The sequence below is a fragment of the Capsella rubella genome, unplaced genomic scaffold (assembly GCF_000375325.1).
Source record: "Capsella rubella cultivar Monte Gargano unplaced genomic scaffold, Caprub1_0 scaffold_1, whole genome shotgun sequence".
Taxonomy (NCBI): domain Eukaryota; kingdom Viridiplantae; phylum Streptophyta; class Magnoliopsida; order Brassicales; family Brassicaceae; genus Capsella; species Capsella rubella.
Window position 1 is genome coordinate 6,727,683 of NW_006238923.1, and position 24,732 is coordinate 6,752,414.

Here is a 24,732-nt window from a genome sequence, read left to right on the forward strand (position 1 = left end):
ATTCTCTTCATACGCAATGTATATTAATCCAGTCTCTCTCGGATAGACTCATGAGTTTGATTTTACACCACGTTTGCATACCGTTAGGCCAGCTTCCTTGGCTATTCAGATCATACATATCTTTCTCATCATGCCCTACCTCTTTTATGACGTTTGCGTTTTATGTATCAACTAGGTTCGGACCCGCGCTACAGCGCGGGGGAAATAATTACATATATATAACTTTTATCGGATTAGAATATGATACATTTTAATTTTGTTAGAGTGCAGTAAATATATGATTACGGTAAATCATATATTTGTATAATAAGATTAAATAAAATAATAAAGGAAAAAGCGAGTAAATAATCATATACTGAGTTTTGATACAATTAAAAACACGGTGAAAATTTAACAGCTAGAAATAATATTTGTCGATAAATTATTCATTTTGACCATTTTTGTAGTAAAAGTAGGAATATACATAAAAATTACATACTTACAATATATTTTTTGAAAGCCAACCTTGTAACAGAATTCATTTCGTAAAAAACATTATTCGTAACTCGTTTTATCATTATAATTGTGATTTTAACAAACTACCCGTGAATTATCTAAAATTTACATAGTTTGATATATAATATATTTTATCAATAAAAATTATGTCTCCAAAATTACATTTATGTCTTCAAAAAAATATTTCGATATTTTAAATTCTAAAAGTTTTATATATTTGAACCTTTTATTTATAATATTTTGAAACTATTTGAAATATTAAATATGCTCATGTAACAATGGTTTTAATATTGGTCATACTTATAATGATTTTAAACCGTTGTCCAAAATATTTAACCGAGGGTAGTTGAGTATTATATGTCCATTTTGAAAAATTCAAATTGCAGCATATGCAAAAAAAAAGTTATATTTTTATTAAATATTTATATTATATAGTATAATATCATAAATTAAAATTAATATCAAATAAAAGTGAAAGAAAAATAATATTTTTTAAATAGATTGTATTAAATTAGTTAGAGAAATATTAGTAAATCTTATAATTAGTTATGGAAATAATACAATCCTAAAATTATATTTGGAAAGTATCCAGTGTATGTATTCAAACCCATTAATCTATCCAATTTTAAAAGATCCAATTACAAATTTTGGGTAATTTTTTGAAATTGATCCGACCCGGAAACACTTTTTGTACTTCTCTTTTACTAATATAGGGATATTTACTTGTGTGTATCAAAGTTATTGGCATTTTCATAAGATAAGACATCAAATAATAGCTGTACCATTATTGGAAACATCACATAAGTTAACGAGCTCCACTTAGATGGGCTGAACATATTCTGAGTTTTAAAAGCCCATTAGGTCATTATAATAGAAAGTAAGTAAGCCCGTCATAAACTAAACCCTAGCCGGCACTTCCCTTAGCTATATAAACTCTTTAAACGATCCAGGCACTGAAACCTCATCGATACCTTCGCTCTCATAGTTGTTTCTTCAATATTTTTCGAAAGTAACATATTTTTATGTTTTTCTTGGTAGAGTTTAAGAAATTAGCGGTTCATAGATTGGCAAATGATGAGTAGAATCTTATCCTACACACAGATGTATCAGTGTTGACTACCAATCTCTGCTTATTATCTGATGCCATAGTCTATAACCTTGTTCTTTGAAGCTTTTTATAATTCGTTTTCAAATTTGTTCCCATCTTTAATTATAAATCTAGATAGTATTTTTTTTTTTTTTTCTGATGATTTTCTAAACTTGAGAGTTCTATCATCAAATTAGAACAGTATTAAGAAGAAGATACAATGATGAGATATTAGCAGACGGGCGGTCTGAAATTGATGTCGTGTTGATTGTCTGCCTTTAGCTTACACATAAGCAATCTCTGAGTTTCTGATTCATCACCGAACACATGTTTTGGACTCTCATCATAAGAATTAACCACACGTTTTATAAGCTTCTGAGCTCATTCATATATATGTAACCACTTATCTCTAAAATTGACACTTAAGTTTAGAATCTTTCTTTAAAAAACAATAATGAAAGCTGCAATGAATTGGTTGAAATGTTTTTGAGTGACGACCGAAGAATGAAGAAAGGCGAAAACCAAAACAGTCAGATAATAATTCTGACAACTCATACAGTGCTTAAATAATCTTGTAATCAAATTAACTAGGTTCTTGGTTTCCAATTCACATATTACATATATGTGAGAAATTGAAATCTGCATTGGACAAATCGAGCGATAAACTTAATCTGTTTGGACACGAAGACTTGTATATCCACCGTCTGTATAATCCACACACTTGAAACAGTTAAAAAATGATCGTAGTAGACATAGTTATCAAGAGAGAACGCGTAACTAAAGTCAACACGAAGTCAACTCCATTGGTGGCTTTAAGCCAATCCCACTTGGTATTTAAGTACAAATATCGACTACCAAACCTTTTTTGTATCCATTTATCCACTCTCCTCAAAAAGTCTCTCTTTCACATTGATCTCGTGTTCCTTTATCATCATCAGCTGCCATAAACAAACAGAGTTTCTCATTTCGGACATCAGCTAAAAAAAATGAAGTTTGAAGGATCGCAAACACTCTTACCCGTGAGGAAACCTGTAAATGGAGGTTGTCTCACTCTCAGCCGCGATCGCAAACGTGCTGGTTATAAGCTTTGGGTTCTAGTCGCAGTTCTACTCTTGGCCTTTGGTTCTATGTTAACCGGTTCCGTCTCTCTTAAAGGAATCGGTTTGTTCCACTCTGTTGACGGCGTTAACGCCTTCTCCGCCGGCGACGATCTCGACGTATTGGTACTACACCAGACTATCATGAATTTTCTTTTAATTGCAATTGTTGATTTGAATTTTGGGAATTTATATGAAATTTTTTATAACAGGAAATTGAGGAGAGAGAGAAAGTGGTGAGGCAGATGTGGGATGTGTACGGTCGCTCCGGTGGCGTTAGGGTTCCTCGGTTCTGGCGAGAGGCTTTCGAGGCGGCGTATGAGTTTCTGATCAGTGACTCCGCCGCCGTTCGAAACGGTGCCGTTTCTGATATCGCGAAGTTGTCTCTTGTTCGTTTTGTTAAGTCAGAGTCTACTCCGGCCCGGCCCAAACGTCTTTGAGTTGTGAAGATGAATTAAAAAGCCCATGAGAATCACACGACAAAACAAATTTCTTGTATATAGGATTTAAATATTAATTACTGAAAAATGTAAACTTAATAATCGATGATTGTCGAACTGTGAGAAAAATATCAAATGTAAAAATGCATAAACAGCGTTTTCGTTCAAACATCGTTGAGAAAAATAGTAACCAAAAATTGCATATTTTATAGCTATTTAATTCCAATAAATTGCATATTTTATAGCTATTTAATTTTGGATTGTTAAAGTAAATAGTTAAAGAAATATGAGCTCAATATGGTTAAAGTTAAATATAAGAGGATCTAATAGCCAAATTATAAGAAAGTTTGACGCGTGGCTCTCTAGTATTGGTATATGATATCTGCCAAGTTATATAACGCGCGAACGTATTAACCACCTTTTCTTAATGTGTTTGATCTGGACCGTCGATTACTTTGCACTTAAACAAATAACAACCGTAGGATCTCCCGAAATTTTAAACCGGTTCGGATTCTGGGTTTTGCTCCCCCTCTATATATGAAAAGGGTTCGAAATTTTCTCATGGATCGTTCCTGTATCCTTTTTTTCTTCTTTGAGTGCCGATGATTTATTTTCTTACGCTGAGATGCTTATTTGTGGATGCAAACCAAGGAGAAAGAATGTTTGTATGATCATCAAACTCAGAAAAAGGTTGTAGGTTGTTGTTCAACATGCACAGAGAGATCGCTTCAACATTTCAAAGGCTTAAAGGCAACAAAAAAATCAGTGTTGGAGATAATGTAGACAATATTTTGAAAGGAAAAAAACAAGAGTAGATATTAGTGTGTAAGTATGCAATTATTTACAGGAAAGTAAATATAAACAAACCTACACTTAAGGTTGCTTGTTCACTAATTCACGCAAAAAAGTGGGAAATATGATTGTTTCCACATGAAAGAACCCACGAGAAGAGATTTACAATGATTGGAATTGAAGATAAACAGAGTATTTTCGAATTATAGATGCAGGTGTAACAAAACAAACATCTCAAGCACAATTAATAACATTCGCCATTACCTTACCTATTTTAGTCACCATGTGGGACGAGAAAGTAATGGTTCAACTTCTAACGAGAGAGACGAAGTGACAATACTAGACGCTGGAGCAGTAACACCAATAGTCCACATATCAGCTGTATTAATTCCTTCTTCCGCTTCATCAACATCATTGTCATTTTCAAGCTGCACCAGTGAATCCTCTGGAGATGAATAGATTTTCTCTAACTCAGTAAACACTTGTCTCATATTTGGACGCTTCTTTCCCTTTGAATTCAGACATCTCATCGCTAGATTTGCCACTGCCATTACCTGTTCTGTTTTGCAACCATCTGTGATTCGAGCATCCATAATATCAAAGAACCTGTTCTCTTTCATGGCAACTCTGAAATGCTCCGCCAAGCCTCTTATTTCTCGAGAATTCTCAAGTGCTATCACAGGCTTTTCCCCAGTAAGAAGCTCAACAAGGATGACCCCGAAGCTATAAACATCACTCTTATCGGTATATTGGCTTGATCCGTAGTACTCTGGATCCACATATCCTACTGTTCCTGAAATAATTGTTGTCCAGTGAGTATGATCTACGGTTACTGATCTTGAAGTACCAAAATCAGACACCTTGGCTCGATACTTCTCGTCTAATAGTATGTTTGTTGACTTTATATCTCTGTGATAAATTGGAGAAGATGCAGCAGAATGCAAATACGAAAGAGCTCCTGCAATATCCACGGAAATGCGCAAACGCACAGCCCAACTCACTGTGTAATCGTCAGACTCTTCATGGATATGCTGGAAAAGGTTACCATTGACAACAAACTCGTAAACCAGGACTGGAACTTCTGTTTCAAGACAACATCCCAAAAGCTTGACGACATGTCTATGGTTGATCTGAGAGAGAATGACCACCTCATTGATGAACTCCTCTAGTTTGTCTTCGTCTACAACAGTGGATTTCTTGACAGCAACAGTTTTACCATCTACAAGCATTCCCTTGTATACAGTGCCTTGACCACCTTGTCCAAGTATCCTATTTTCGCTAAAGTTTTCAGTGGCCTTTTCAAGTTCCGTGGAGCTGAATATTCTCGTCTTCTCCACGTTACCTTCTCTTGTATGTAGTTGTTGTTGCAACAATAGTCCCCCATTACGTTCAAAGAACTTTTTTTTCCTCTTATTCATCCTTCTCTTTTCAAGAAACTTTCTCAGCCACCAAATTCCACCTACTAGAACTATGATCCCCAAACCTGCTCCTACTCCTGAAAACCATACAAAAGTGGTATGTTGATCATCATGTGTTTTTTTAATTTGCGAGACTATCTTCATTTTAAGGACCTACCTATCATTATTGCTCCAGTCTTATCCCCCACGCAGTTAAAAGTTCCAGGTAGATTAACGCAAGTATCACTTTCTCTACAGTGCCAGCGACTTCCATCGGGATTGCGTATTAGGCAGTCATTAATATCTGGATAATGGATATGAATTATCAAGATTGTAATCAGTTGACGGTGTTTTGTATATATGTATTACATTGAAGTTGCCAAACGTTATAAGATTTGTTGCAGTCCTCACACAAAAAGAGAGAACTTTAGTAACAATTTTACTGACCTTTGCACCCGCCAAAGATGTATGGATTCCCTGTGTAACCACTTGAGCATCCACAGTTTGCATAGTTGGTCTCGTTAATGGTGATGTTGCTGCATCTGCAGCTTTTTATGAGTTGCATACTATATGTAAGATTATCATACTCTTTTGTATTAATGCAGCTCAAGGAGTTTAGAAATTTAAGATTTTTCGTCTGAATGACCCATCCTAATCGCACTATAGCAAACCCTTTAGCAAAAAACCTTTCTGGTCCGGTTGCATTTGATAACGTGTAGACTTCATCTGTTAAGAAAGCTACCCTGCATTTTCGGCTTGTCATGTTCCCATGATCGAAGCTCTCTATTTTGACACCGATCACCTGATGAGCTTCATAACTCGGTAGACTCGAACTACAGCATCCGTTGCCATCACAGCTTCTTTCTTCTTCCCTTTTGTTTTTTGTGCAAACTGGAATGTAAGTGTAAGGCAACGCATCGCTATTACATCCAGTTTTGTCGAAATAAGGGATGTTTTTGTTAGGAGACTTCTCTTTGATTGTAGTGCAATTCAACTCGCATCCCACCTTGGTCGGTCCAATGTTAGTCAACGATGCCTTGCTGTTGCAACCAACGGCGACGAGGCTGTTTTCAAACCCGAAGAAAAAAGGGCTACCCGTCAAATTCAAAGCCGATCCATATCCTTTTCCATCCGTGGAGCATCCAACGGAGGTTATCGGGCTTTTCACACGAATATATCCGAATGATCCAGAGTTATAGTCACCATATTCTTTTTCTGGAAGAGAGATGTTCACAACTTCCATGCCCATCCTGAAAAGAAACGGAGAAGTAGCGTTCTTGCATACGATTTTGTACCATTCGTTGAGATAACAACCTTTTTCAATCCCAAAGGGGTATGGGATCTTAATATTTCCACATTCGGTTTGACATGACTTAGTTGAAAGAGAGACAACTTTTGAATCAAAGATGGACATAACTATAAGTAGAAGGGAGAGAAGAATTGAGAAGGAATTTTTAATACAGCACCTCATTATGATGTTTCTCTTGCTGAACTGAATATGTTCCTTACAACATCAGAGTTTCAAAACAACTTGGGAAAATAGCATAGGAAATTAAGTTGTCTGAAACAGAGAATATATCAGCCAGCGGCAGATTTCTTATAGCTCAAGGTCAATAGTCAACCCCAAATTTTGTTCTTAATAAAGTAAAAGTTGCAAGCAACCTGTAATTGTCGTTCTAAATTTCATTTTCGTCCTTCCCAAAAAATTAATATATCTCTTAACTCTTGATTCATTTTTATATCGTTTTCTTCTTAAGATGAATTGAACTTATTTATGTTTGGTTTGTGGGGGAAACGAAAACATTATAATACTCAATACAAAAATATCCGTTGATGTATGCATATCATTTGACTTCTACACTAATTAGTAATTACCTAGTTTGTTGAATTTTTGATTCAATTATGAAATAATTTTGGGCTACATAAAAATTCTTAGCTGGACATAACTAAGTATCTGCTTCGAATAACATATAAAAGGATTGAGTTAAGTATTCAAAAGCACTGTAAGCCAAAAAAATCAGTATATTAGACATTGTAGACCCATCTATGTAGTATCTTCTTACAAAGCTAGTTCGCCAAAAGAAAAAAAAATTAATCGATGGGGAAAGAAGAGGATCCAAAAAAAAAATCAAGACATGTTATGTATTATAAGTTTTTCATCAGGGATTGTAATTAATGTGTTTAACACAAAACACAATGTTCAAGAAAACTGGGAGGCATTGAGAAGACAGAGGATTGCATCAGGCAAAAGCTATATCTTAGAACAGTGAAAGAACGAATGTTAATCATGGCAAATGACAACTTGAAAGATATACCCTGACGATCAAGTGCAGAAGAGGAGGGTGTCTTTCTGAGGCTCTGCAGTTTCATTCTCAGGAACTGAATCCAAATGCCATTCTTTTACTCTGTTTCTTTTTGAAACCAAGTTGCAGAGTCTTGGTTAAGATGATGCGTGTTCCTGAGAAGCAACCAATAACATCGACCTCAATAGGACGCGATAACTCTTGACCATTATATGCTCTTCTCCTAAGGAAACAAGACCATTTATGCAGTAACATAAATACAGAACGTAACCATTTATAGTTAAAACATAAATATACTCGGGAGCTTCTAGCTAATTTATAAGAAAATAAGACACGTGGCAGTCTAACATTGATGATTATTGTATAGTTATCACGCGCGAACCTATTTACCCGCCTTTTCTTATTTTATTTCATCTGGACCGTCGATTCTCTTGCGCTCAAACAAATAGCAACCGTAGGATCTATCCAAAATTCTGTATATATACATAAACAGGGTGTTCAAAGTTTTTCAGGTAAGTCGCTTCTGTATCCTTTATTTTTTATTTTTGTTATTTCTTTCTATGATTTTGTTTCTAGTTTCTTCATAATCTCTCTAGGGTTTTGCTCGTTTTGTTAACATCTGTTCATATTCTCGTTGATCCCTGGTGATCAAACCCTAGTTTTTGATCTCTTGCGTCTATTTGCGATCGATCGAGTTCTCCGGCATCCATCGAGGTACGTTGTTATTATCTACGCATATACATATATCATCAATTACTATATCTGAAACTTTCGGGTCTTTTGTTTACATATCTTGTAGAATTGGGATTTACTGGTTTGTGTTTGGTCCGTATGAAGGCTCTAACTCTGTTTTTTTTAAGGTTATTCTCGTAGAGTATATGAACGCGTACAGGGAGAAAACATGTCTTGATCAGTTCTCGTTGATCCAATCATCGACACTCGTCGATACTTATCAACCCTCGTTGATACCAATCATCGACCCTCGTCGATGTAATAATCAACCCTCGTTGATCCAATCATCGACCCTCGTCGATACTTATCAACCCTCGTTGATACTAATCATCAATTCTCGTTGATGTATATAATCAACCCTTGTTGATACAATCATCAACTCTCGTTGATCTATGTTATCGATTCTCGTTGATAATCTAATCAACCTTGGTTGATAAATAATCAGAAGTCTGTGTCATATGAAAAGAGGAAAGATCTTGGTCATGTTATTTTCATGTAAGTTTGGTGTGAGATTCTTTTGTTGTTTTCTTTGATAATCTTTTTGAGTCTCCTTATATCTAACAGATGATCTTTTTGGTACGGTTTGTTTGGCTTGTCTTATCCTGATTCGGATCGGGTGACGTGACGTTGATTCTTAGAACTGAGATTTGAGTATCCAGGCCTTGTCTTGTCGTCGAGGTATATGCTGTTCTTGTCTGTGCCTAGTGTTTCTCAACCTTATTCTTACAGTCTGCTAACTCAATTCTGTTTCGTGTGTTTTTGTTAATATATGCGTTGGAAGAAAACAACATCTGATCAACTCTTGTTGATGTAATCATATCATCCCTCGATGATTCACAATCAACTCTCGTTGATCTGATCCAGTCAACTCTAGTTGGTTTGATCCCTTCATCATCTATTGATGATCCTTCCATCAACTCTTGTTGATCCAAGTATCAACTCTCGTTGATCTAAGTATCATCTCTGGATGATCCTCCCATCAACCCTCGTTGATCTAAGTATTAACCCTCGTTGATCTAAGAATCATCTCTGGATGATCCTTCCATCATCTCTTGATGATCCTCCCATCAACACTCGTTGATCCATCATCTCTTGATGATCCTCCCATCAACACTCGTTGATCCTTCTATCATCTCTTGATGATCCTCCCATCAACACTCGTTGATCCTTCTATCATCTCTTGATGATCCTCCCATCAACACTCGTTGATCCTTTCATCATCTCTTGATGATCCTCCCATCAACACTCGTTGATCCAAGTATCATCTCTTGATGATCCTCCCATCAACCCTCGTTGATCCAAGTATCAACCCTCGTTGATAAAGAAAACAACAGATTTAACCGTTTCAGAGGTGTCTGTTTGGGATTTCAAATTGATAAGAAACAGATGTACAAGTGGGGAATAAGGAGGAGATGTATCTGACCATTGGCAGGTCAAAATCTTAAATAAAAAGATAACAATTTTTGGTTCGTGGAGGGATGGGAGATGGCACGGGATTGGTTCAGATTTTTTCTTGGCCCGGCTCTTCTTCCCTCCAGACTCTGTGTCTTGTTTCTCTCTGATTCTTGCTGTTTCCTAGGCTTCTTGCATACCACAAAGAGGATCAATTTGGAAGTATCAACTTGTGCTTACTTTAATATGCGTCTTGCATATGAGCCATTAGTGCAAACCAAGAATAGAGTCACAGACTTTAATATGCTTCTTGCATGTGCATCATCTAAGAGAATCACAAACCAGACATTGAGATTTTACTGACGAAACAAAGGTACTGATTATGTTTCATCAACCAGTGAGAGGTTGAATGTAAGACCTGAAGAGTTGTAAAGAGTTTGGTCCCTGTATCTTGTAATGATAATTCTTTAATGGATTAGTCTTTTGTTTGTGATATGAAGATCTTTGTGGATGGGATCTGTCCTAATTGCTTTTGCATAATATTTTGGAATACACACGAGTTATTAGGAAAGGTAATCTACCAGCTCAAAAGTGGAAGATCAGCAAAGTCTTTTATGTCTTATCAAGAGCAGCAAAGTCGAGATATATAATTTGTTTTGTATCGTGTATTCTTGTGGGTAATGAGTGAGTCTGGCACTCAATAATCAATCAGTACAACGTGTATTCATGGCTAAGAATCAGTAAAAATTCTTACTCTGTTTCTTACCAACTACGTGATTGAAACTACTTGTGCAGGATCATGATGGTTGTGCAGATTTAGGTGTTTCCACATGGTGTAAGTTGTGGTAGAGGCTGTAGCCATATTGTAGGCTGTGCAACATGTAAGAAGACTAAAATGATTTGAGTTACTGTTTAGTCGCATAGAAGCCAAAAACAAAAACAAGTATTCTATCAAAGAATCAGTTCTCTTTCATAGCAGCTCTACAAGGATCCGTTTAAGCCAGAAACGTAACTCTTATTGGCATAAATCAAAGAAGAATGAATAATGTAAGTCAAATATGTTGAAAAGGCGCTGAAGCCAAAAAATTCAGTGAAGCAGAAATTTTAGACCCGTCTAGTTACAGAGCTAGTTTGCAAATTCTGAATACAAAAAAAGAAAAAACTACACTCTCACTCTTTATTTACAGCAAAACACATACCAACATATCCACACCCAGAGTGTTTGTTTCACATCACACCCAAATACATAAGGTAAATAAAAGAGAATTCTTTCAAAATTTCAAGGTAAAAAAAAGGTGCAAATGTATATTTTACTAAACTAGAGAAGCCTCCTCCTGAAGTTTCTGGTAGTTGATTGATAAGTACGAACTAGAAGACCGACACCAATCCCAAGACCAACACAGACACCTAGTCCAATCCCAACGCCAACCCTTACACCTGCATTAAACCATGACATCTCTCCATCTATGCCCTCACTTCTCCAATACATGTCCCCCTCGTATTCCTCTTTGTAGTTTGAGTACTCTGTTGCCTACAGACAAAAGGAATGATACTTACTATACAAAGAATGATACTTTTTAAAATGGCCCATCCCCAAAGAATGCAACAGAATTTAAAATCACAACATTACAACAAAGCAAACATTGGGGGATTGTAAGTGACAAACATATGTGGGTCATAGAAGTAGCAGACAAAAGGATAAGAGCTTAAAGATAAAGGAGGTAAGATTTCTATTTATCTCTTCAGTCCTAAACTGTGTCTAGGCCACATGGGCAGATACATCAGATGGAGACTGGTCCACTTCAATTTATACTGATTTCCATCTTCATAAAACTACCAACAAACATGATGGGGAAAAGAAGAGGATCCAAAAACCATCACAACATGAGTTTTCATCAGGAATGGTAATTAATGTTTCGAAAGCAAAACAAAATATTCAAGAAAACTGGGAGGCATTGAGTTGGCAAGAAAGAGTATTGTATCAAGCATATGCTATATCTCAGAACAATGAAAGAACGAATTTTAAACATGGCAAATGACAACTTGAAAAAGTTACCTGAAGATCAAGTGCAGAGGAGGTGGTGTCTTTCTGAGGCTCTGCAGATTCATACTCAGGAATTGAATCCAATGCCATTCTTCTACTCTGCTTCTTTCTGAAGCCAAGTTGCAGAGTCTTGGTTAAGATGATGGGTGTTCCTGAGAAGCAACCAGTAACATAGACTTCGATAGTTGGCAATTGAGACGATAACTCTTGACCGTTTATGCTCTTTTCCTTAAGGAAACCAGACCCTGCAGTGATCTTAGCCTCACAATTCATCTTCCATCGATTCTTTGATTCCCCAGTGAATCCATTACAATCTGACATCTCAAGTGTTCCAGACAAGACTAGCTCATTCTTGTCATATACCTCAAACTGTATGCTACCCGTTAACCTGATATTGTTTGTGCTAACATAAGTAGCCTCTTCAGATTTCTTGTCTACTCGATCTCTCCTGAGCTGTGAAGAACCTCCATCCGAGTACATTCCCATTCTAACACCATTAATCTCCAGAACCGTATCTGGATCCAAAGGAATGTGATTGATGGTGAGGACTTCAGGGGTTGAATCTTCCACCATGAAATTGCTTATCCGGACATAGAACACTCTTAAATCCAACCAGGGTGATGAGCTTCTTGTGCTGTGCTGGTTGAAGTTATGATATCTAGATATTTGATAGGCTTCACCATTGTCAAGTGTCTCACAAGGCTCCTCCATGACCAGAGGAAGAGAATCAACAAGAGTTTACAACCCAACGTTAATTCTCACTCAAAATCAAATCTGAAATCACATGTATATGCTCAATTCCAATGAAAAAATCCCCAAAAGAAGAGACCTGGTTTTGAGGAACAGAAAAGCCTTATTATAAGGACATGAAACGAGGAATACTTAGACGAGAATATAGAATCATTCTGTCCCAAAAGGGAAGATTCCCATTGAACACAACAACAGAAGCAACAACACAAACTATAGACTGCTATAAGTATAATAATCGCAAAAAGATTCAAACTTACGCAGATGCAGAAACGCTAAACTAATCTCTGCTATTGAATCTCAAAACATGACCCAGATATAAAGAATTAAGCTCAAAAATTGAAATTGTGCTTCCTCAACAAGACAACAACAAAGGAACTACCTTTACAGCAAACTCGAAGCTTCTGAAACTATGAAGATCAGTAGATAATGAAAAAAGATGAATATAAAAGAGGAACTCACCAAAAGAAGAAATGAAATCCACAAATCCTCAAAATCTGGTAAAATTGACTCGTAGTGGTACAATATTAATCCTCTTGTCAACGTCTAAAAGGAAACAAAATTAAAAGATTTAAAGGGGAAATTTTTGTTTATGGCCAAGATTAGACTTCTCGAACCCACCACCAAGTTCACAGCTTTTTCGTTTCGATCTAATGGGAAAGCAGCGCGTGTCCGAGGATTGAGATGGACCCAGTTCAGCTGATTTAATAGAGTTTCAGTTTATGTATGTTCTCTCTCTGTTTAAGGAAAAGTTATCTTGTTGTTATCTCTGTTTTTGATTACGATTATTACAAATGTCGGTTAAACTGGCGAAAAAGTCTTATGGTGATGAAAGGGAAAAACATAAATATCAGAAACAGTGACCGGAGAAGAAAGTGAGGTCGGAGATGAAGATGACGTCTTCTTCTGACCTAACGATCTTATCGTTTAAAAGTTTTACCATTTCAATAGATTATTACACGGACGTGTTTCTTTTTTGGGAAAATGTTTTTTTGGAAAGTAAAGTGTGATCTGGGAACTAGAAAGAAACTTAAAATACATTAACTTCATTTACTTTCTATAAACACCATATTCTTTTTTTATTTAAGTTCCGTAATCCGTCAAGGTAATTACAGAGACAGGTTATGTAAAAGATGAAGATGTATACAAATAATTCAACTGTAATCTCTGACAGATGATGATGCACAGAGCCACAGACAGTAACAAAAAGTAAAAGAATCATGGACGCCACAATGTCTTCTGGGCACATAACATTCCTTCTTTGTCTTGAGCATAAGTCATTCGAATCTCCCAATGCAAGCTTCTTAATATCTCTTCCAATGGCTCTAATATCTCCACTTTGTCACGTACAACCACCCAACCTCCAGGCCTTGTCAATCTATCCATCTCCACCACGATTGAAGCCGGTTGCTTACACCTGTAAACAGAAATGGAGATTTCATGGCCAGGTTTCTCACTTGACCAACAAATTTGGATCCAAAGATCTCTACCACTTTACCGGTTTTTGAGCCGCGAGAAGAGATGATCAGCATGAAGAAGGTCATAAGATCTTGGATATGTTCCAAATGATTCACACCAATCATGGTATATACCGAGGAGGCCTCTTTCGTATATGAAAGGAAGCGTGTCTGGTGAATGAACAGGCACTACATTCATTACCCACACATTTTGCTTGACGAGTGATGCCGCAAATCTATTGAAATTTTGAAAGATTCAAAACCAGTAAGAATCACCAAATACGAAATATGTTCTAGGAACAGCAGTAGAGAGTTCTTCTTTTTCCATACCCGCCATAGATTGCTGTCATGTCCATCACGTTCCGGATATGTAACCAGTCTATGCCTAATCCAGTGAGGTAAGATTTGTTTACCATAGCATTCCAATGATTTGTGTCTTCAATGGCTTTCTCTTTGCTGGTTAACCACTCCGGGTATGTTTCAAGTCTCTTTGGCCATTCTTCAGGCCACTCTGCTCCATGCTGTTCTATAGCTGAGGGTATTTCATGTAGACAAGTTTTCATCGGCACATACCTATCCAAAAAAGGAGCACATGAAAAATGTTCCATCATAAAGGATATAAGAAGAAAGAAAACTTATGCCGTTTAGATTTTCACCATTGCTTTACTTACCAGGCTGCATCTGGGTTCTCGTTGTCCTTGCAAAGAGGAGGATTTTTCTTCCTTCTTAGTTCATAGATATCATTTGATTCTGGTTTCTGATATATTCTCACTCCCATTTCACTTGCTTCTTCGGTTTTGTGTGCAAGAATATTCCAACAAACAGAAGCTGTCAATGCGGTCATCGCTGCAAAACCAACAAACCAGAGACAACTTTGTCACACAAAAGACAAAAGGCACATCGATAAATGTTACAAGCACAAGAAGAATTTTGATGTGTTCAAATTATAAAGCCCAGATGATTAAAAATCTTTGATCCATCATTTATTTTTATAATGGACTTTACAGTTGGAGTTAAAGACATGAAATACTACCTTCATCATCCTCAATCTTGTCATTATTACTTGACAATATGAAGTATCCGTTAGGCCTTAAAATCCTGTTCATCTCCAGAAGAACTTTACCACCTGGGATTGCGGAAATATGAGTAATCATGACTCGAGAAGCAGATTGACAATAATGACATTGTCAGAGAAAGTAATACTTACCATGGGAATGCCAGTGGATTCCACAAGCAGCACAATGAATAGCATCAAAAACTCCACTAGGAAAAGGTAGCCTTCTACTTGCTAAAGAGCTGACTAAAGTAGGAAACCCGCGCTCAAGAGCGACCTGTGCTAAGTCAACTAAATCGTCCTTTAAGCCTAGGGATACAGTCAAAACATCCTTATCCAGCAGTGCAGCCACAAAACTTGACTCTGAGCAGCCAATGTCCAACACTATACGAACATTCTTTCCCCATTCAATATCTGGTACCATCTATCAAACACCAATAATGTCTTTATCTCTAACACAGAACTTGTCTCCAATGATACAAACAAGTTCAAAGAGTAACAAATGATACTCACCTCTTGAATGAATTCAAGGTACTGTAGAACATTTCCATTGAACGCAGTCTGGTTCTGTGGAAAAGTTAGGTATTCACCAGAGTCATTCACCCAATTGTGCTTCTTAATATATGCAGCCAACTTTGGATGCGCCACGTTCTTATACACTATCTGATATTAATAAAAACGCATTAGACCAAAAGTAACTTGATACAAATAACTTAAAAAAACTCAAAAAATCTATACCTTAGATTTGCTCTCAGGCCAGGAAACAGGAGGATCATAGCCATCATGTGGTAGAGGAACAAGACACATAACTGGTTTCTTGGGACAACTCCTCTCTCTATGTCTATAACTCTGAAGCCTCCCTATTAAACCATCGTTATCAATACATGGCATGTAATTGTGCTTGCTCCTAGTGTTGCACAATCTCCAGCTATACTCAGCTTTAGGATCAAAAACCGGACCTTTCCTCTTCCTCTTTTTACTTATCTCGTTAACGGTTACTTCTTCATTCTTTTCTTCCACTTCTTCATCAACAGAGGCAGTTGAATCATCAGCATTTCCATCTCCAATTCCATCAGATTCCCCTTCACTGCCATCAGACTCGGTTCCTTCATCTCCATCGTCCTTAGTAGACTCAGAATCGTCAGATTCCGCATCTCCATGTTCTTTATCCTCCTTAACCCCAACTTCTTCTACCACAGGCTTTGGCATATCCTTCTTCTTATGTGGATGGGACACAGCATGCTCTTTCTTTTTCTTAGTTTCATGTTTATGAACAGACCCACCAACTTGTTTCCCTTCTTTTGATTTCAACGCAGATTCAGCTTTACCTCTCTCGTGTAATTTGCTAGATTCAGATACCTCGTGAGCTGATTTAGTGCGAGCTGACACTGGTTCAGCTATGTCGTCGAAGCTCTCTCTCTGAACATTGAAGGAAGAAGCAGAGGAAGACAAGAACGACCAGAAGAAGACAAAGCAGAGACCCAAAACAACCACGAATGACATCTTCACCCAAATCCCTCTTGGCTGTTTTATCCTACGCACGAAATGAGCAATCCCCATTTCTCGTTTTCTCTCCATCATTTTAAGATCTCAAAGGATACCACTTTAACGCATCTGAGTAACAGAAATCTCCAAAGAACCACTTTAACCAAACTCAAAATGAGCTGTAGTCTGGAGCTGATCAAACTAATTAAACTCTGGAGCTGTAGTCTCAGAATAGTCAGGGATCTAGCCAGTTCCAAAGGTTCTTGAGCACGAATTAGTAGGAAACTGTAGTACCCAGATTGGAAAAGCTACTAAAAGAAACAAAAAAAAAATTACAGATTTGGTGGAGAGAAAAAAAACACAAATCTCAGATTTCTCTAACCGGAGAATGTGAAGACAAAGTAGAAATTAGCAATACCCAAGTCGAATCGTAAAAATTAAGCTCGAAAAAGAAGGTAATCATCAATCACACAACTGATTTGTTAAGCTTACACTATATTATCATCAATACTTTATTCTCACTTTTTTTCCTTGTGTGTGTAGTTGAAAGTTGAAAATGAAAAGAAAAAAATGGGAAATTTAGGCTTCCACTTATGGTAATAACGGAGCAATGGTCAGAACTTTGTCCAGTTTCGGAAAAAATGCCAATGTGGCAAAACAACCGGAGCTGAAGAAGATTTGTAATTGTACATCGCTCTCTAGTCTCTCCTAACAGATCAGTCATCAAAGCCCATTATTAAGCAAAAATGGGCTTTAAGAAAATAAACCAAATGGGCTTATATGGTGTAATAATACGTGAATGTTACAGTTTCAAGCAAATATAAAATTCGAAAAAGCATGATAGAGATCTCAGCTTCCAAATGAGATTTGGATACCACTTTTATAAGATTTGCCACGTTTTAAGTTCCTAAATATGTTTTATAAACTTACAATAAAGTCAGCATCGCTGTTAACTTTTAGATTTTTATTTCTTCAGTCACAGTAGATCCTTACAAAATATTTTTAGAAAAAAAAAATGTTTTTCCTATAAATTTGGTTTTGGAAAGTATCACTCTACTCTTGCATTATGGTTCAAAATTTACTAAAAGGACAATGTTAGAATAACTTGTTACTAGTACACTAGCACTTAAGTATACCAGACGGAATAATGTGTACTTCATATTCACGAAAGGCAAACGTATCACTTTTGATCAATAGCAGTTTAGAGTAATAAGAAGTGATTTATCTTAAACCAAACTTATCAGATTAGAACTTATAACAAAAAGAAAGGAAACTTCGTTGTGTTCACGCCAGTTTAAAACATTTTACTTGTCAAAAAATAATAATTACAGTTACGGAATTTGGCTAATTTCAATCTCTTTTTTTTTTCACTAATTTTAAAAACATATGGTGATTTCTTTTCTAAAAAGGAAACAAAATGAAAAGAACAAAAAAAACAGCTCACGACGCATCATCACGTTTCCCGGTTCTGTTGTCTTCTCGTATATATTAATTTGGTGTGTGAGTGAGTGCTGCTTCGTCAAGATTCGTTTCAAATAATAAAACGTGGACCCCGACCGTCTCCTCCTCCACCACCACCACCTTTGGTTTCCGTTTCTCGAAACCATCTCTATTTCTGGGTTTTTCTTTTTTCGTTTTTGTTTCCCTCTCCGTTTCTTTCGTTTTCAAACTCCCCCCACCAAAACCCTAGTTTTCTGACATTTCTCTACTTCCTGGGTTTTCTCAAGTCCAGCTCGTTTTATTCCATTTCGAAACTCTGCGTGTTTTGGTGGGTCTTTTCGTCAAAGTTGTCTCCTTTACGGTCCTTTTCACCAGCGCCTGTATATAAAAAAAGGACGACTCAATTTCTTAAAGTCACATTTTTCCGTAAAAATTCAGACTCTCTGTTCTTTATCTGTTAGTGCTTCACAATGGACGGTGCCGGAGAATCACGAAGCGGCGGTGATGGCTCAGTTGGGGTACAGATCCGACAAGCACGGCGGCTACCGGATTTTCTCCAGAGCGTGAATCTCAAGTATGTAAAATTGGGTTACCATTACTTAATCTCCAATCTCTTAACTCTCTGTTTGTTCCCTCTCGCCGTTGTTATCTCCGTCGAAGCTTCTCAGACGAACCCGGACGATCTCAAACAACTCTGGATCCATCTCCAGTACAATCTGGTTAGTATCATCATCTGCTCCGCGTTCCTTGTCTTCGGATTAACCGTCTATGTCATGACCAGGCCTAGACCCGTTTACTTGGTTGATTTCTCCTGTTATCTCCCGCCTGATCACCTCAAAGCTCCTTACTCTCGTTTCATGGAGCATTCTAAACTCACCGGAGATTTCGATGACTCTTCTCTCGAGTTTCAACGCAAGATCCTTGAGCGTTCTGGTTTAGGGGAAGACACTTATGTCCCTGAAGCTATGCATTATGTTCCTCCCAGAATTTCAATGGCTGCTGCTAGAAAAGAAGCTGAACAGGTCATGTTTGGTGCTTTAGATAACCTTTTCGCAGACACTAATGTGAATCCGAAGGATATTGGAATCCTTGTTGTGAATTGTAGTCTCTTTAATCCGACACCTTCGTTATCTGCGATGATTGTCAACAAGTATAAGCTCAGAGGTAACATTAGAAGCTACAACCTCGGCGGTATGGGTTGCAGTGCTGGAGTTATTGCGGTGGATCTCGCTAAAGACATGTTGTTGGTACACAGGAACACTTATGCGGTTGTTGTCTCAACTGAGAACATCACTCAGAACTGGTATTTCGGTAACAAGAAATCGATGTTGATACCGAATTGCTTGTTTCGAGTTGGTGGCTCTGCGGTTTTGCTATCAAACAAGTCCAAGGACAAGAGACGGTCTAAGTACAGGCTTGTACATGTTGTCAGGACTCACCGTGGAGCAGACGATAAAGCTTTCCGTTGCGTTTATCAAGAACAGGACGATACAGGAAGAACCGGGGTCTCTTTGTCCAAAGATCTAATGGCGATTGCAGGGGAGACTCTCAAAACCAATATCACAACATTGGGTCCTCTTGTTCTACCGATAAGCGAGCAGATTCTCTTCTTTGTGACTCTAGTTGTGAAGAAGCTTTTCAACGGTAAAGTTAAACCGTATATCCCGGATTTCAAACTTGCTTTTGAGCATTTCTGTATCCATGCTGGTGGAAGAGCAGTGATAGATGAGCTAGAGAAGAATCTGCAGCTTTCACCTGTTCATGTTGAGGCTTCCAGGATGACTCTTCATCGATTTGGGAACACATCTTCCAGCTCCATCTGGTATGAATTGGCTTACATTGAAGCCAAAGGAAGGATGCGAAGAGGTAATCGCGTATGGCAAATTGCGTTTGGGAGCGGATTTAAATGTAACAGCGCCATTTGGGAAGCGTTAAGGCATGTGAAACCTTCGAACAACAGTCCTTGGGAAGATTGTATTGACAAGTATCCGGTAACGTTGAGTTATTAGGCTTTGTTCGAGGACCTGGCATTGTAACTTCGAAACTCACATCCATGGTTGTTTTCTTTTTATAGAAGAAGACCCTAGGTTTGATATCTGACAATGTCAATGTGATTGTTGTTGTTTCTTATGTGTTTGGGAGATTTTGTGATATTTGAGTTACATCAGCGTCAGATCTTAGATGTGTAATGACGAACTCAGAAAAAAAAAATGCAAAATAAAATGTTCTTTGTTATTACTGTCTAAACCTGTGAGTTTTCCTAGTGGTGGTGAAAGACTGAAAGTAACCGATAAGCAAAGAGGAGTTTTTGTAGTATAAAACTGATTTTATCCAGCTTTGCCTTGTCGTTTTTACTAATTGGTCATTATCGTTGTGGTTAAATGGTCTGAGGAGGATGTGACCCGTTACTACAAAACCATTTTCCATGTTTTATAATAGACAGTCGTAACGTTCTTGTTGTAACTTGTAACTTATGAAATTGTCTTGGTATTATATTTACTTTTTGCAAGGTAAGATCGTGACCTTTAGTATTGTTTACTTGGGGTTTCAGTTTTTTAAGAGTTGTCAAATTGGACCGTCGAACATGCCAAAGAATTTTGTGTAAACAATGATTCTAACTTTTTTATTTATATTATTATTGATTCTAATTTTTTTATTTATATTATTATCTTCTTTTTCAAATCGACCACCTTTTGCATAGGAAATAGTCCCTTTATGTTCGCCAAACAGCAAAATAGCTCATCTTATCACATGGTGATGGTATGGTTGGATCCAAAACATCAAAATTTGCTTTTCTGATTTGTCTTTCTATTAACTTAACTCAAGTTATTGCTATTGATCTCAAGAATCCGAAAAATTACACAAAGAATCAAATTTAAAGTAAAATGATATGCTTGTACAAGATAAACAAATTATAATCAAATGTCCAAAAGGAGGACACTGAACAAAGCAAGAAATACAGACACAGAGGTGCACAAAAGAATGATCTGTAATGGAGTAATCATAAGTGAAAAATTGTGTATTATCTTCTTCTTCTTTGTTTTGATCATCTGAACAAAGCTTGAATCTCTTCAAGCGTTTTGCCTTTAGTCTCAGGAACCCAAAGACTCACAAAGACCACAGTGAATCCACAAACCAAAGCGTAGAGAGTGAAAGTTCCTCCACTGCTCCAAGCTAATAGCATATTTGCAGTCATTGTGACTAACCATGACACGAACCAGTTTGCCAAAGTTGCTATACTTCCGGCTAAACCCTTTATATTGACTGGAAGAATCTGTTATGGCAAAATTAATCAGTGCAAAGATTAGATTTTCAGTTCTGATTTTAACAAGAAGTAACATCTTTGTCATTCAGTACCTCAGACATGATCAGCCATGGAATTGGTCCCATTCCTAAAGAGCAAGCAATGACCATAGCCTGTAAAGAACCACTCAGCAAGATTTAGCACACATACTGTGAATGTTTAGTTGTTGGCATGGAATGAATTAAACAAACAACTTACCACAACTCCAACTACGGAAACCATGCTTAGAATGTTGTACATATTGGAATCAGGTGATACAAATTCCTAACAAGAGATTACGAAAACTCAACAATATTAAACTCGATATTGTTGATAGTAGAAATAAAGATGTCAAAAGTTTAAATGTTACCTTAAGATAAAATGCGACTGCCACAATAACAAGGCTTATCGTCATCCCGATAGATGAGATCTTCATTTCAGAAGAAAATGACAATACTATGTTATATATATTCAGAGTTTGTAAGATATACATACGAGTCTCAGATATTCCTCACCATGAGCAGAAGTCGACGACCTGATTTATCCACCAACCATGTCGCTACTGCAGTCGCCACTACCTGGTTTAGAATGAACCAACGGTTAAAAAATCGAATTTTATGTCTCTTAGAATGAAATTATATACCTGAACAGCGCCAACTCCAAATGTTGCCGCATTACTTGATGTCACCCCTAAGTAAGTAATAATTGGAAACAAAAGAAGCATGATAAGAAATCTGTTTGTTCTGTCTTAGGAATTAGAAGCATTCCAAGAATCAAAAGAAATATATGGTTCTACCTGCGGATTCAAAAATTGTGCTTGAATAGAATAAGACGCCATTAATTCCTCCAAGTTGTTGAAGTACAAGGAGCCCTATACCAACCTGTAACACAGATTACAGAAAACTTGTGAGATTCTCTCCTGTGTGGATAAAACTTAGTTCCGGAAGTAAGACTAATTGTACCATCAGTGGGAAATAGTATCTCCTGCGCTTCAGGTCTACAAACCGAATTGCAGAACGTTTGCTAGATGATGCCACAGATCTCTGTACAGTGCATAAAATGGAAATTTGACAAAGACAAAACATTTAAAGAATCTTGATCTCACAAACCAGTATCATCAAATCAAAGCATTCTTCAGTAGTCAGTACCTTGATTTCATTAACCTCAACAGTAATATCAGTATCGAATCCACGAAGAACTTGCAATGAAGTTTCGAAATCATCTGTCAAACCCATCTTTGCCTACAATTATGAGACTGAAACACTTGAGGATAACTAGCAATGCAACAAACTTAATAATATAAGCTACTCGGTTCAGAAGGCATACCAACCACCGAGGAGATTCAGGAATGAAGAAAAGACCAGGTATCAACAATGTACACGGCAATACTCCTAAACATAAAGAAGACAAACAAGAAAGTGATTACACAGTATTGATAGATTTTAAAAAATTGGGTATAGTTTCTCCCAAGCCAAGTCCATATGTTAGATAGTTACCCAAAACAGCAAGAATTCTCCATGGAACAAAGAGACCAAGTAAATACGCCAGCATTATCCCAATTGTAACAGAAAGCTACAGAACACCAAAATATTAAATGTTTTGATGTCAATATAAGAATTAGCTCATAAAAGGCAGAAAGAAAACAGTGAAGCTAATTAAACATGACAAACCTGATTAACTGAACCTAAGGCTCCTCTCATGTTCTGTGGAGCAATCTCGGCTATATATACAGGCACCTAAAATCGTGATTCAAAGTTGTGTAAATGTATTTATACTCGAAATAAACGTTGCTGAAAAACCAAACTGCTAGTTGAATTTAGCATTACCGTATAAGAGATAATCCCAACACCGAAACCTTCTAACAATCTTCCCATGTATAGAAAAGAAGTATCCTAGAGAAAAGCCAAGAACAAGGACTTGGTAGTTAGAGAGATAGGCCAATAATATCAGGAACTTGAGAACATCAAATACTCACTTTTGCGAATGATATCGACAGCCATCCAATAATGTTGGGGATTGCAGCAATCATTAGAGACTGCAAAGAAGGAAAAAATAACAACAGTAACTAAGATACAACAAGAAAGAAAATATTACTGTGACAATACTGTCACAAAATTAAAAAACAGAACAGTTAAAAGAAACAAGAAACAACACTATGATACCCCTTTTCGTCCGATGTATTCAGCAATCTGACCACTTGCAATTGCTCCAACCATAGCACCCACATTGGATAGAGACCCAAAAACAGAGTACTAAAACATCAAACAAGAAACCTAGAAGTCAGAAAATATTGAAGCAGGGTTTTAAAAATAAAAACAAAGCAGAACAGTTGTAAAATAAAGATGAAACCTTTTTTTACCTCTGATACAGTTAAACCAAGATCCTTAGTAATGGCAGCTTGAGTTGGAGAGGAATAACCACACTGAAAACAAAAATATACAGAGATCAAAACCAGAACTTAATAATTTGCTTAATCAATCAAACAAACAGCAGAAAAATGAAAAAAATATGAAAGCTGAGAGATTTATGTGGTAATGTTCTTACAGTGAATCCGAATTGAATCGGACCAAGAGCAACAATCAAAACACAAGCTAAGACAGAAATTGAGCTGTCACGAATAACTTGAGACGATTCCAACATACTAGATTGTCTCGAACCCATCCGATACCAACTTCCCGTGTGTAAGAAGGGTCGCCGAAGATCATTTCTACCCTCCTCCGTTTCATCCCTAAAACTCATCTTTTTGTATCTCTTAAAACTACGAAACAATCGCAATCTCTAGAGAAGAAAGACGAATCTTTCTGAGGCAACAAAAAAAAGAAAAGGGTCGAGAGAGAAATGTCGATCCTAAACTGGAAAATGCAGATATGAAATCATAAAAAAACGAAACTTGATACGGGGAAAATATATAATGAAGAAAGCTTGGATGAAAATGAAAACGATGTTTGTTTTGATTGCTTAAAAACTCTTCTTCTTCATGGGTTGTAAAAAAGCTTTTGAGCCTATGCGTGGAGAGAGGCAGACTGTTTCATAGTTTTCCACCTCAGACGCCTCGCCTAATATCGATTTATAGAATTCGTAAGGTGGATCTTTCTTTTTTTCCTCTGTCGACAAAAAAAAAACAAATATCTTAATTTAATTAACAACTCGTTAAATAATTGTTTTTATATAGAAGAATTTACTAGTATAATTTTTTTGTCTGCTTGCTTTCGAGTTATTGATTTCATTTCTTGTGTATATCATTTTTTTATATATAATAATATCACCATGTTCACATAATCACATCTACGAGCACTAATAATCGCTTTGATTTGGTTATCTTCTAGACTTCTACATACTTCTACAACCTCATTTATACAGCTTTTTGAAAGAAAAAAAAAACTATTATGAGCTTTTATATGTTGTATAAATATGAGAATTTGAGTATATGACACTATTAAGTATTAACCAAATTCACTTGTTGATCTTAGCTAATATGAGTGTTAAA

The 24,732-nt window shown here is 36.7% G+C and overlaps 6 protein-coding genes, 1 long non-coding RNA gene and 1 other non-coding gene across 11 annotated transcripts; 4 read left to right on the forward strand and 4 right to left on the reverse strand.

Moving 5' to 3' along the window:
- The first annotated feature begins 1,558 nt into the window (after positions 1 to 1,558).
- Positions 1,559 to 1,643, forward strand: LOC111828825. Its single transcript, XR_002832585.1, has one exon. It is a non-coding gene; the product is annotated as a small nucleolar RNA R16 (small nucleolar RNA).
- Positions 1,644 to 2,426: 783 nt separating this feature from the next.
- Positions 2,427 to 3,323, forward strand: LOC17897878. The gene is made up of 2 exons (XM_006305677.2): positions 2,427 to 2,805; positions 2,892 to 3,323. The coding sequence occupies exons 1-2, from the start codon at positions 2,569 to 2,571 to the stop codon at positions 3,117 to 3,119; spliced, it is 465 nt and encodes a 154-aa protein (XP_006305739.1). The 5' UTR covers positions 2,427 to 2,568; the 3' UTR covers positions 3,120 to 3,323.
- A 633-nt stretch (positions 3,324 to 3,956) lies between these two features.
- Positions 3,957 to 6,797, reverse strand: LOC17899313 (putative wall-associated receptor kinase-like 11). The gene is made up of 3 exons (XM_006304447.2): positions 5,756 to 6,797; positions 5,487 to 5,612; positions 3,957 to 5,406 (listed from the first exon to the last, which is right to left on the reverse strand). The coding sequence occupies exons 1-3, from the start codon at positions 6,777 to 6,779 to the stop codon at positions 4,190 to 4,192; spliced, it is 2,367 nt and encodes a 788-aa protein (XP_006304509.1). The 5' UTR covers positions 6,780 to 6,797; the 3' UTR covers positions 3,957 to 4,189.
- A 2,026-nt stretch (positions 6,798 to 8,823) lies between these two features.
- On the forward strand, positions 8,824 to 10,451 carry LOC111832591. Its single transcript, XR_002835487.1, has 3 exons — positions 8,824 to 9,021; positions 9,125 to 9,775; positions 9,923 to 10,451. It is a non-coding gene; the product is annotated as an uncharacterized LOC111832591 (long non-coding RNA).
- Positions 10,452 to 10,783: 332 nt separating this feature from the next.
- Positions 10,784 to 13,326, reverse strand: LOC17896962 (uncharacterized protein At1g01500). Of its 3 annotated transcripts, none has more exons than XM_023789914.1 (3): positions 12,989 to 13,326; positions 11,792 to 12,608; positions 10,784 to 11,266 (listed from the first exon to the last, which is right to left on the reverse strand). In XM_023789914.1, exons 2-3 carry the CDS (start codon positions 12,488 to 12,490, stop codon positions 11,054 to 11,056), a joined length of 912 nt encoding a protein of 303 aa, XP_023645682.1. In that variant the 5' UTR covers positions 12,491 to 12,608; positions 12,989 to 13,326; the 3' UTR covers positions 10,784 to 11,053. The 3 variants fall into 3 exon arrangements, with proteins under 3 accessions (XP_023645682.1, XP_023645681.1, XP_006305448.1); XM_023789913.1 differs by having other exon boundaries at positions 12,909 to 13,004; XM_006305386.2 differs by lacking the exon at positions 12,989 to 13,326 and adding an exon at positions 12,787 to 12,886.
- A 226-nt stretch (positions 13,327 to 13,552) lies between these two features.
- On the reverse strand, positions 13,553 to 17,127 carry LOC17899150 (probable methyltransferase PMT28). 2 transcript variants are annotated; one of them, XM_006306826.2, is made up of 9 exons: positions 16,941 to 17,127; positions 15,776 to 16,833; positions 15,551 to 15,700; positions 15,191 to 15,461; positions 15,017 to 15,109; positions 14,655 to 14,829; positions 14,314 to 14,556; positions 14,025 to 14,219; positions 13,553 to 13,943 (listed from the first exon to the last, which is right to left on the reverse strand). In XM_006306826.2, exons 2-9 carry the CDS (start codon positions 16,616 to 16,618, stop codon positions 13,745 to 13,747), a joined length of 2,169 nt encoding a protein of 722 aa, XP_006306888.1. In that variant the 5' UTR covers positions 16,619 to 16,833; positions 16,941 to 17,127; the 3' UTR covers positions 13,553 to 13,744. The 2 variants fall into 2 exon arrangements, with proteins under 2 accessions (XP_006306888.1, XP_023645555.1); XM_023789787.1 differs by having other exon boundaries at positions 17,015 to 17,120.
- Positions 17,128 to 17,892: 765 nt separating this feature from the next.
- LOC17899461 (3-ketoacyl-CoA synthase 4) lies at positions 17,893 to 20,200 on the forward strand. The gene has a single exon (XM_006304619.2). It carries the CDS (start codon positions 18,433 to 18,435, stop codon positions 19,969 to 19,971), a length of 1,539 nt encoding a protein of 512 aa, XP_006304681.1. The 5' UTR covers positions 17,893 to 18,432; the 3' UTR covers positions 19,972 to 20,200.
- Positions 20,201 to 20,782: 582 nt separating this feature from the next.
- On the reverse strand, positions 20,783 to 24,291 carry LOC17897101 (sugar transporter ERD6-like 4). The gene is made up of 17 exons (XM_006304671.2): positions 23,790 to 24,291; positions 23,605 to 23,667; positions 23,408 to 23,497; positions 23,221 to 23,280; positions 23,072 to 23,137; positions 22,916 to 22,981; positions 22,742 to 22,817; positions 22,572 to 22,636; positions 22,394 to 22,486; positions 22,208 to 22,288; positions 22,042 to 22,126; positions 21,889 to 21,935; positions 21,761 to 21,823; positions 21,616 to 21,675; positions 21,465 to 21,530; positions 21,320 to 21,379; positions 20,783 to 21,236 (listed from the first exon to the last, which is right to left on the reverse strand). Exons 1-17 carry the CDS (start codon positions 23,982 to 23,984, stop codon positions 21,009 to 21,011), a joined length of 1,464 nt encoding a protein of 487 aa, XP_006304733.1. The 5' UTR covers positions 23,985 to 24,291; the 3' UTR covers positions 20,783 to 21,008.
- Positions 24,292 to 24,732: the final 441 nt, after the last annotated feature.

Coding starts and splice junctions, on each gene's coding strand:
- LOC17896962 (XM_023789914.1), bottom strand. CDS start 12,490: ATGGAGGAGCCTTGTGAGACACTTGACAATGGTGAAGCCTATCAAATA. Junction 11,267..11,791: donor CCTCTGCACTTGATCTTCAG/GTAACTTTTTCA, acceptor TTTTGTCTGTAG/GCAACAGAGTACTCAAACTA.
- LOC17899461 (XM_006304619.2), top strand. CDS start 18,433: ATGGACGGTGCCGGAGAATCACGAAGCGGCGGTGATGGCTCAGTTGGG.
- LOC17897101 (XM_006304671.2), bottom strand. CDS start 23,984: ATGAGTTTTAGGGATGAAACGGAGGAGGGTAGAAATGATCTTCGGCGA. Junction 23,668..23,789: donor CGATTCAATTCGGATTCACT/GTAAGAACATTA, acceptor TTTTGTTTTCAG/TGTGGTTATTCCTCTCCAAC. Junction 22,637..22,741: donor GAGAATTCTTGCTGTTTTGG/GTAACTATCTAA, acceptor CTTTATGTTTAG/GAGTATTGCCGTGTACATTG.
- LOC17899150 (XM_006306826.2), bottom strand. CDS start 16,618: ATGATGGAGAGAAAACGAGAAATGGGGATTGCTCATTTCGTGCGTAGG. Junction 15,462..15,550: donor ACCTTGAATTCATTCAAGAG/GTGAGTATCATT, acceptor GGTGTTTGATAG/ATGGTACCAGATATTGAATG. Junction 15,110..15,190: donor AATCCACTGGCATTCCCATG/GTAAGTATTACT, acceptor CCGCAATCCCAG/GTGGTAAAGTTCTTCTGGAG.
- LOC17897878 (XM_006305677.2), top strand. CDS start 2,569: ATGAAGTTTGAAGGATCGCAAACACTCTTACCCGTGAGGAAACCTGTA. Junction 2,806..2,891: donor GCGACGATCTCGACGTATTG/GTACTACACCAG, acceptor TTTTTATAACAG/GAAATTGAGGAGAGAGAGAA.
- LOC17899313 (XM_006304447.2), bottom strand. CDS start 6,779: ATGAGGTGCTGTATTAAAAATTCCTTCTCAATTCTTCTCTCCCTTCTA. Junction 5,613..5,755: donor CATCTTTGGCGGGTGCAAAG/GTCAGTAAAATT, acceptor TCCATTATCCAG/ATATTAATGACTGCCTAATA. Junction 5,407..5,486: donor GACTGGAGCAATAATGATAG/GTAGGTCCTTAA, acceptor TATGGTTTTCAG/GAGTAGGAGCAGGTTTGGGG.